The 10,705-nt window shown below is 33.9% G+C and overlaps 2 protein-coding genes across 2 annotated transcripts; one reads left to right on the top strand and one right to left on the bottom strand.

Moving 5' to 3' along the window:
* Positions 1-1,743: 1,743 nt before the first annotated feature.
* On the top strand, positions 1,744-2,952 carry LOC122590139 (protein JINGUBANG-like). Its single transcript, XM_043762476.1, has 2 exons — positions 1,744-1,804; positions 1,886-2,952. The coding sequence occupies exons 1-2, from the start codon at positions 1,744-1,746 to the stop codon at positions 2,950-2,952; spliced, it is 1,128 nt and encodes a 375-aa protein (XP_043618411.1).
* Positions 2,953-3,740: 788 nt separating this feature from the next.
* On the bottom strand, positions 3,741-6,859 carry LOC122589509 (ribosomal RNA small subunit methyltransferase G). The gene is made up of 7 exons (XM_043761809.1): positions 6,623-6,859; positions 6,340-6,532; positions 6,149-6,258; positions 5,824-5,902; positions 5,674-5,741; positions 4,800-4,866; positions 3,741-3,978 (listed from the first exon to the last, which is right to left on the bottom strand). The coding sequence occupies exons 1-7, from the start codon at positions 6,839-6,841 to the stop codon at positions 3,866-3,868; spliced, it is 849 nt and encodes a 282-aa protein (XP_043617744.1). The 5' UTR covers positions 6,842-6,859; the 3' UTR covers positions 3,741-3,865.
* Between the last annotated feature and the right edge of the window lie 3,846 nt (positions 6,860-10,705).

Below are 10,705 nucleotides of genomic sequence, written 5' to 3' on the forward strand. Positions count from 1 at the left end.
TCATTGAGCCATAAAAATAATGTAAAATGCTAATTTATAAATGTAATCATGGCTGCTAGAGGGTTGAGTTTCTATCGAGTTATTCAAGGTCAAGTTTAAATAAAACTTTAAATGGAGCTTCATACTAGTGATTTCTTTTGAGCTTTTGAATCGAGCTCAAATCTCCTCACGATCTTGCATAATAAAGCTTTGTTGGGCTTAGCATTGAGTTGGGGATTAGCTTAATGTTTTTAAATTGAACTCAAGACTAGCTCGTTTTGTGGGAGAACTGAAATATGTGTGAAACATATGCCTTGGAGAAGGCAGGGGAGAGCAGCACCCTAAACCTCACTACACAGTAAAACCCATTCTAAAGTAGTGTTTCTTTTCAGTTCTAAAGTAGTGACTAAGAAGCCATTCTTATGACAACATCATTAAGGGAATAGTGCCTCTTTATAGGAACAGAAGCACCAAAAACACATAATATGTGCATAGTTTCATAGGCCGGCAAACATCTAAAATGCTTTACTCAAAGCATACACAAAAAGATGGAATTTGGTTATATAATATAGATTATACAAAAGCAAGACAATCTTCCAGTAATTTGGAAGGAAACAATCTGCATGTAAGAAGATAATTGGCTGCTAAATATTGATGGTGCTGACCACAGTAGAAAAGATACTTTATATTTTTTTGGTATATTTTAGTGTACCATTGATGGCATAATGAGGGCACCATAAAATGTCTGTACAAGCATTAGGGTGCAAGCCAGGGTATACAAAGTAGCATATAACATGGGACCAACAATGAACCAGGAAAAAAGGTTATAGGATATCATAACAGAGTTAGGTATAAAGACCAAGTTAATTAGGCTGTAGTCATGCTTTTAGTTTTTTAAAATGAACACAGTTTAGAATTCTCCTTTTGGATCTCTTTTAGGGATGGCATAAAGGCAATGTTCCCATTTAGGTTTAAAAGACAGGGTTCCTATTGGTACTTCATGTACCATCATAGTTACAGACTTCCTCCTAACTTGAATAATTTAATTGTTGGAGATCAAAAGTATGGTGATAATGCTTTAAGCAGATACGACATGACTATTGCCCTACAAAATTATCGAACAACTTAGAAATAATAAATTGCTGTATAAGAGTATATTACTCTAAATGTATGCACCATGCTAGGGGTTATGTTTCTCGCTTCTAATTTCCTTTCTTTCAATAGGCAGATTACAGCCAAAACAGTTTCGGTTACTTTTGACCCATTTGGACCGTTTCCTTTAACCTTTTTATTTTCACTGTTTGACCACTATAGGTAAAATCACAATCTGAAGAGGCTCATTCATAAGTAAAAGTTTCCACCTCTAGCATAAAACTATACACAATAAGTATCCATATGATAGCATTATCAAACAGCACACTAGCACAGCAATTGGCTTCAATGGCTGAGAAGGCTAAAAGATCAAAGACATGACTGCCCTTTTTCAAAGGAAAAGGGTCAGATAGGCTACAATAATATAGTCAATTTTAACAAAACCTAAAGAGATATTAAGTAATTAAGTGGATGATGATCATCCCACTAATTTTAAAGTTCATCCTGGCCCATTGGTGCTACATACGTTAATAAGTTGGGTTGATTTTTTTCAGTTAGATACCGTATAGCCTGGGGAACAGTTTTTTCCAAAGAACTCTAAAGGTTGGTAATCTCCTATAAACGCCTCACGTATCAAACTCATTTCCTGCATGTTCCTTCCACTACACTAAAATGTCACATCTTCAAACTTCCAACTCACAAGATGAATCAAAGTTCCAATGTTCTTACTACCTTCACCAAGACTCAAACTTCCTCTACACCCAGTCAAGCCTTCCATCAACTGCCGCAATCACATCACAAAATCCAGATCGCTACCTACCTGCTACACATCGATGCATATCTACTATCCAAGGAAACAACTCCTACATCTCTTCTCTGGTCATTAATGGGAAGTCACTATACATCGGCTCTTCCAACAAAGAAATTCAGATGTGGAAGCGCGATAGATTAAGGTCAGAATTTGATCACGAAAATGTAAGTGATGGCATGACAATCACAGGAAAAGGTGCAGTAAAGTCACTAGTGTCTTCTGTAGACAAGATATTCAGTGCTCATCAAGATCACAAAATCCGTGTATGGAAAGTCAATGAAAACGAGACGCATCAGCATAAGTTAATACAGTTAGCCACACTCCCAACATTTAGTGATCGAACTCTTAAGCTTCTAATACCAAAGAACCATGTACAGGTATCACGCCACAAGAAGTCAACGTGGGTCCATCACGATGATACTGTGTCAGCATTAGCCATGTCCAGAGACAACTTGCTCCTTTACTCAGTCTCATGGGATAGAACCCTAAAGATTTGGCGGACAACCGATTTCAAATGCCTTGAGTCAGTAGCCAATGCACATGATGATGCCATAAATGCACTTGCAGTATCAAGCAATGGAGATGTTTATACTGGATCCACTGACAAGAAAATAAAATATTGGAGGAAATCAACAGGAGAGAACCATTCTCTGGTTACTACGCTAAAAAAACACAAATCTGGAATCAACGCATTGGCACTAAGCACCAATGAAAATTTTTTGTACTCTGGTGCGAGTGATAGATGCATCATGGTTTGGGAGAAGAGTGATGAGGATAACATGGTGGAAATAGATACCCTCAGGGGGCATGCTAAGTCCATAATGTGTTTGAGTGTTGTCTCAGATCTGTTGTGTAGTGGCTCTGCAGATGAAACTATTAGAATTTGGAGAGGAATAGATAAATGTTACTTTTGCTTGGCTGTGTTGGAAGGCCACAGAGGTCCAGTTAAGTGCTTGATATCTGAAACAGATCAAAGTCATCCATCTGATACATCAGCCTCTTATCTAGTCTACAGTGGCGGGCTTGATTCAGAAATTAAAGTTTGGCAGATTTGTATCCCTTTAAGTTAGACGGGTAGAGGTCTTCTTTGTTTTATAACTACTTTTGTATTGTATGGCGTGATATTGGAAGTCATGTCTTTCTTGTTTTTACTCACTCTCTCCTGTTTCCGAAAGGAGAGAGATAAGATTGGGATAACATTACCCGTCAGTTTTAGCATGTTTGGGACTTCACTTGATATATACTCAAGGGTGGTTTCCTCCATAAGGTCTTGAAGACATTGTATGTGTGGGTTTTCAGAAAGAAAGAGAAATAAAAGAAACTTGTGCTTGCATATAAATATATAATAGTATGGAAGTGACTAGAGTAAAAGCTAAGCTAACAACAGTTTGATGTAAGTCATACAACTAATTCAGATAGTACATTAAATAACATTGATACAATAAAGGTGTAGAGCCTGTAGGCAACTACTTGTGATGCAGTTAAATCATAAAACCTAGATTAGTGCACTATGCCACACGGACCATATTTGGTAACAGTAACTATAGTATACACCCAGATTAAATAGATGGAATCATAGAAGGCAGTTCACCAAATGTTAATGAGGGATACTTTTAATGTCTTCTTTTTGGTGTTATCATAAGCACTGCCATAAAGCAGTAATGTTAGAAAAAAAATTTGAAACTGAATAGCTTCTTCCTATATTGACTAAAGATAAGGGATGGATTTCCTTTTGCTCCTGTATCATGCATCACATTTATGGAGGACATGGTGATTCCTTTTCTGAAACTACTTACAAAACTTCCTACAAGGCCAAAACTTCTTTTAACAATGCAGATATGTGTATGATTCACTCTAGTTGTTTTAAAAACCATTTCATTGCAATGTTAGAGTAAATATTACAAAATAATCACCACTACAATTTGAAACAATAAAAGAATGTAAAGGAAAAGAGCAAGCAGGATCAGTGACCATTCGAGTTATCTACAGTGGTGACTTTGCAGGTGTACCTGGATCGCGCGGATACTTCTTGGGGGTGGGGCCATCTTTCAAACATATGATTGCAGTTCTTTGTCCAAATGGGCTGTGTGAATTCACTGGAGTAATACAAGAATAAAGAATGTCATTTAATACAAAACTTGCATTGATGCCATGGATATATGATTGCAGATTGTAATTGAAATTTCTCAACTCTATCTAGGAATAACAACCTCGAATCGTAATGAACAAGGTACCACCTAATATTACCGAGTAAAGATTAAAGATTTAAATGTCAAGGGATCTTGTCATTTAGAACGAAATTGATGCCATGGATATATGATTGCAGATTGTAATTGAAATTTCTCAACTCTATCTAGGAATAACAACCTCGAATCGTAATGAACAAGGTACCACCTAATATTACCGAGTAAAGATTAAAGATTTAAATGTCAAGGGATCTTGTCATTTAGAACGAAATTGGAGCTTTTATTACAGTAAAATACAAATTACTAAATGTCTATCAAACTTTTCTATAGAACAATCATTCTCCTCTAGTTGGTGAGCTTCCAGTAATTGTAATTTAATGTTTAAATTCTAAACTGTCATGATTGACTAAGTAGCTTTACAACATGAGACACATGGATTGCAGGCATGAACTAAAAGATATCAGTGCCCCATAGTGACACATGAAACCGGCTAGAGAGCACACAAAATATTCAAAAATTGTCCTACCTAGCTATAATTTGAATAGTGAGATAGCTGATGAACTTAAAGTGAGAAACATTGTGACAGTTTCATCATGTGCTATCATGGAGGGGATAGCCTTAATTAAGGTCATCAACAACCTTAGTGACAAATGCCCAGTGTAATATATCATAAGAGATTAACTTATTTCAGGTTACTATAAGTTTATTATGAGTAATCAATATGTAAATACCATAGCATGTTTGTAACAAGGAAGCGCCCATCAAACTAATTGCTCTCTTGGCTCTTTTGACTTCTTCCTGACATTATTAAGCAAAACAGATCATTTTCACGGAGAACCAAAAGATGAAAGAATATTTGGAAAAAAATGATCCTATACATATTTATGACAAGAGAATGGACAACTTTTCACCCCGTCCATTTGAAATATTAAAAAATAATAAATTTCATCACCTACACACCGACTTAAAGAAATTCATATCATACACTATTAAGTTAGTTATGTATCATATACGGTAACATAAAGTTACAACTAACAAGTTCAAGTACCACAACTATCACTTTTGTAATCTCCAGGCAGTACAGCTAACAAGTTCAACTGTTCAAGTACAACAACTATCACTTTTGTAATCTCCAGGCAGCTTAATGAACTAGCACTTGCATGGAGCATTATACTGAATACGGGAAAGATCTTTAGAGAAATTACATATACGTTATGGACTGAATCTGAGACTGAAAATCTCTAATCATATTCATGGGGAAACCTACATAGCTGCATATTCCCGGTACTTATATTTGGCTTAGAAAAGAAAATTCTATAGCAGGAAAGTCATTCATCATCAACTAATCCAGATTCCAAATTGATGGTATCATTCTATGTTTCTATCGAGTTTTCAATATATTCTGTTCATAAGTTTAACATCGGATAAAATAGAAGTTTCCATTATCCACCATAAAACAATATGATCTTTTGCTGAAGCAGCACAATCAATAATATATATGTTGCGAGGAACAGACTCGATAACTTCCTAAAAAATTTAAAACCGTAACTAAGCATAACAGGAGAAAAACAGATAAGTACATCAAAATAAAAAACAAGCATGTACCTCAGGATCATGACCTTTCGCAGCAACAAACAAGCCACCAACACGAACAAGAGGAAGACAGTACTCAGCTAGTTTGGAAAAACAAAAAGAAAGTTCAAACAGAGGCACAAGTACCAGATCATTGTAAACTCCCTGTAAAGTGGAATGTACCTAATATCCTCATTTCTGCAACAGCTCGTGCCACTGTAACATCAAAGACCTCTCGAAATTCTGCATTTTGTCCTACCTCCTGCCCTATAACAACACTTAAAATATTACGCATTTCCTCTGGGAGAGGAAACCACAAGAAATATAACATATGTTCGTCTGTTTTATACTTCTATGTGCATTGCTGTTGTATGATTATTAAACATGTCTCATAGCTAACACAAGTTACGAAAAAAAAAAGAAAAAACACATATATAAAGTAATAACTAATCATGTGACTAAACCTAAAGAGAACATATATGGTGTAAGGATTTGGCAAAAGGCATACCTCTGCTCTTCCTCTAACAATCGTCACATTAGACAAACCAATCAACCCAACCACATGCTCTAAGAAAACACATCGCTTGTTTAACGACTCCAGAAGCGTCACTTTCCAACCTACATCAACAAAAGCTTGTTCCATGATTCAAAACTCAAAACTACTCGTCCGAAATAAACAAGACACGAGAGCACATTTACCAGGGCAAGCAATGGCTAATATCAATCCAGGAAGTCCAGCGCCACTTCCTACGTCTACTAAATTAACATTATCACACGAAGATTCACAATGTGTAATATATGTGTTGCGAATTGGAGGTATAATCGCAAGCGAATCCTCAATGTGTCTATCCATCACATCGTTCGGTTCAGTAACCGCAGTCAGATTCATTTTCTACAAATCATAAGCATTCACTTACAATCCAAATACATAAAATAAGAGAAATTTATATTTCACATATATATAATAAGTGAGAACAAAAACCTGGTTCCATTCGAGAAGAGTATCGACGTAGAGGCGGACTTGCTGCTTTTGTAAAGAATTTAGGGTTTCGAAATGAGAGGCGTTGAGGATTGAAGATTTTGTAGTTGTACTTCTTTTGGTTATAGCCGTTGGTTTGAAATACGAAGTGCGGTCAAGGTGTTTGATGAAATTCCCCAATGAAACCGGGAAATTGAAAATTCTGGTACGTGATACAAGCATCTTGGCGCGTGAACGAATCCGGACCGAAAATCCGAAATATTGTTTATACTTTATACCCGATAAAGTTTTAATTTTGACACCTTTTGACCTTTTAAGTTTTGGATTTTGTTAACCGGCAACAAAGTTCTATTATTCTTTGTTTAGCCTTTAGCCGTGTAATTTTGTTTTACTTTGAGACATTAAAAGTTTGTTTATAATTAGGTTTTAAAAAGCTAGCAAGATTTAATTATAGAATTCAATTTTGTTTCTTACATGGCTTAAATATATGACTTGACATCTTAATCTTGCTAGAAGTCCTAAAACTTAATTAAAAATAATAGGATTCTTTAAAATAGATGACTATTATTAAAGTGAATAACAAGTTGTACTTTTATCATAAAATAAAAGGGTGACTTTTCGATATATTCATAAAAGATATAATTTGTTAATACACGTTAACTGTAACTCTTATGATTATATTTAACATTTTTCAAAAATGCAAATATATACCGTATGTAACAAAAGTTTTGTAAAAGAAATGGACAAATTTAAAGATAGTAGAAGGGAAAACTAAAAAACAATGGCCAAAGCTGTATGTTTGGATAAAATTATTTTTATTTACGTAGTATAGACATGACAACAACATATATCCACTGTCTCGTTCTATCGATGCTTAAAACCACGTTTAAAAGGGACAATTGTTGGGCCACCGATATAATGGAACTTGAAAAAGATTGAAGAGAAGGTGATGCTACCCCTCAATAAGACAAAAGGTTAAAGACGGAAGTTTCATTTGACGTGTGAATTTACACACTTTGCACTTTTACTCTAGGCATTGTATTGTGTATTTGATATGATTTGATGTGCACAAGCCTTGTCAAAATAAAACTTCCTCTTTGTAATTGTAATCATTAATGAGTATGGTAACTCGCGCGTTGTAGAGGATATCATAGACGGCGGTGGTCGGGGTGTTGGTGATTTTTTTGACAGAGAGAATAAGCGAATGGAGATTTTTGTGTTTTGTTTTAAGGGAAATGATAAGTTGGTAATTTTTCATGTCTCAAAAATTCTAAACTTTCAATATCACCCTTATAATTTTTATAAAGAAATATAGATATAGATATATTATGGATTTTGCTAATCAATGTCCCGATTTTTGAATATGGTGTTATAGTAATTACTATAAGCAATACCAAATACTGTAGTTATATATATTGGATACCACTCTCACTAGGTTGCACATTACAATAGACATTACAAAAGACATGGATTAGAAACTTTGATCTTGTTAAAAGGAAGGAGTATCTAGTACATGGATGTAAATGGGCAAATTAAAAATATTAATGAGTGGAGTTTCTAGTTCTTTGAACATATATTTCTCTCGGTACACCAAAAATTAAAGTAAACCTAATTTAAACTTTATTTCATTCTGGTTTGGGTTTTAACAATACACATATATATTATTACGATATTATAAATGTTATGGGTGAAATTTCAGGTTTCATTATCTTGGGACCTCAAGATCATGGACCTTCAGGATCTTGACACACCTTGACGAATTACTAACGATAAACTTCAAGTATTGTTTCTATGAGAATATTATGCAGGTAACGTGATATTTATCACAAGGGAAATATCTCTAACGGTACAAAAGAGATTCAACACATGTCTTATTTGATCAACACGCAAAGAAGACTTAGTCCAGCATCATAATCGGACGTCAAGAGGAATTCAGCATGAGCAGAATATCTTCAAACGGCTACAATATCAGTCAAGATATGCTCCAACGTTCACCAGATGAAGACCAGGAAGATCCCTGTAATTTCAGAAAATTAGTTATTAGGCTGCTCTATATAAACGAGGACCTGATCAATCATCGGATATACAACGTTACACACACTCACATATTTACTTGCTTATTTTCTCTGCTCATACTTGTAAACAACCAACACACTTTTCTTTACTTAGAAAGATCGATCAAGTCGCTCTATCATTGTAACCAATTTACACCATTAATAAAAGAACAAGGCAGGGACGATTGCTTCCTCCCGGGGTTTTTATGCCGGCAATCCATAAAGGATTAAGGGCTTTTCCTCGATAACAAATCTCGGTGTTCTTTGTTCCTTTCTCTTTATTTTCCGTATTTATTTACGTTTATCTTTCTTTATCTTGCTTAATCTATCTTATATTTGATTATATAGTTATTTGCGAAATCTTTTGACTACCTTCTTTTATTTAAGTCGATATAATCTTGATTTATCATACTTATTTTAAACGCATCTTTGAATCTAAACCAATTTTACAAGCCCTTAACCTCACGAATGAAAGTTTGGTTACATAATTGATCTAAGTCTTCAAGGTTGATTATCATGGATAATTTTTGACCAAAACAAGAAACCACATTTGTAACTATAAATATTAGAAATTAAGATGTAAAGGACTAAAATGAGGGGAAGCATGTTTTCTTGTAATGATAAATTAATTGACTAAAAACATATTAATTAAAGAAACCTAGCTAAAATAATCTGGAACTAAAGGTCTAATAGTTATAATTTTCCTTATGTGATCAAATTTTAAGTAAGTATACAGAGTAATTACAAAAAGGTTATCTTGGGAAAAAGATTGTAATAAGCAAATCACCACGAAAAGCCATACTATAGAGGAAAGGTCATTTAAGAATCCACAAATAAAAAAGAACTCAAGAATTATTTTAGATCACACATTTTTTTCCTCTTTCTCTCTCTTCAATTAAATAATAAAATTCACCCAAATTATTCAAAATGTTTTATCTCACAAACCGTAAACCGTTAGACGAAACAAAAAACATGGGTAGTCTTAAAATTCCGTCCTCTTTCATTAAAGATCTAATTCGATATACTTTTGATGACTTTTTAATTTTTGTTTTTTTCTCTCTTATACTTGTGTACCTAAATAAGTTGGGTGAAATCTTTCTTACATACTAATTTTTTAATCCATAAAAAACATGTGGCCCATTAGTTATTCATTATATATTTATGGATTAAAAAATCAGTATGTGAGAGGGATTTTACTTAACTTAGGTGTGTGATAGCACCACCTTCACTTTTTCTTATATATAAAAAATTAGTATATGAGAGAGATTTCACCTAATAAGGACAAACATAATATAACTTAGTGTGATTCTTGATAGTGAAGAGACTATATTGTATTCGAAAAAATTTAATCGACTATGCATATCTAGTCAAGTACAAAAGAGAATTACCAGATAATACAAACAACTTTTACATGTCGATTGGTATCATATGACTCGTGGTTTAGGGTGAAATTGCAATAAATAAGTTGTCCTCGGTCGAATTGGTTGTATATTTATCAAAAATATAACTAAAATAATTGAGTACGTGTTGATGTATCTAATAAAGCATATATACACATCGTGTAGCTTTTTGAGAAAAAACGGCATATCACAACTGTATATTATTAAAAATTTTGGTTAAAAAAAATAGTTTTTGCAAACTATAAATAAATTTTTTTTTAATCGCGCGTATGTATTTTACGTATCCAAAATAGATATATATGTGGTGAATGAGAAATCAAGTCTCACTTTAGGTGTTTGATACATCAAATAACAACAACAAAACAGAATCTGGGTATGGAAAGTGAGATGTAAACAATAGTCTTGACTCTATATATCTAGAGATAAAGAGACAGTTTGCATAAAAAGCTCCGGCCAAACGAGAGAATACCAAAAGTACGTAATTATTTGGTTCGATGAAATGAAGTGTAACTATCTTTGTTAGATATATTAGTTATGATTTCATTTTGAAATTTTTCAATGAGTAATTATATTGGCTCGATGAAATTTAGTGTAACTATCTTTGACAGTTACATGTTAGTGGCCGTAATGAC

The sequence above is a fragment of the Erigeron canadensis genome, chromosome 2, assembly GCF_010389155.1.
Source record: "Erigeron canadensis isolate Cc75 chromosome 2, C_canadensis_v1, whole genome shotgun sequence".
Taxonomy (NCBI): domain Eukaryota; kingdom Viridiplantae; phylum Streptophyta; class Magnoliopsida; order Asterales; family Asteraceae; genus Erigeron; species Erigeron canadensis.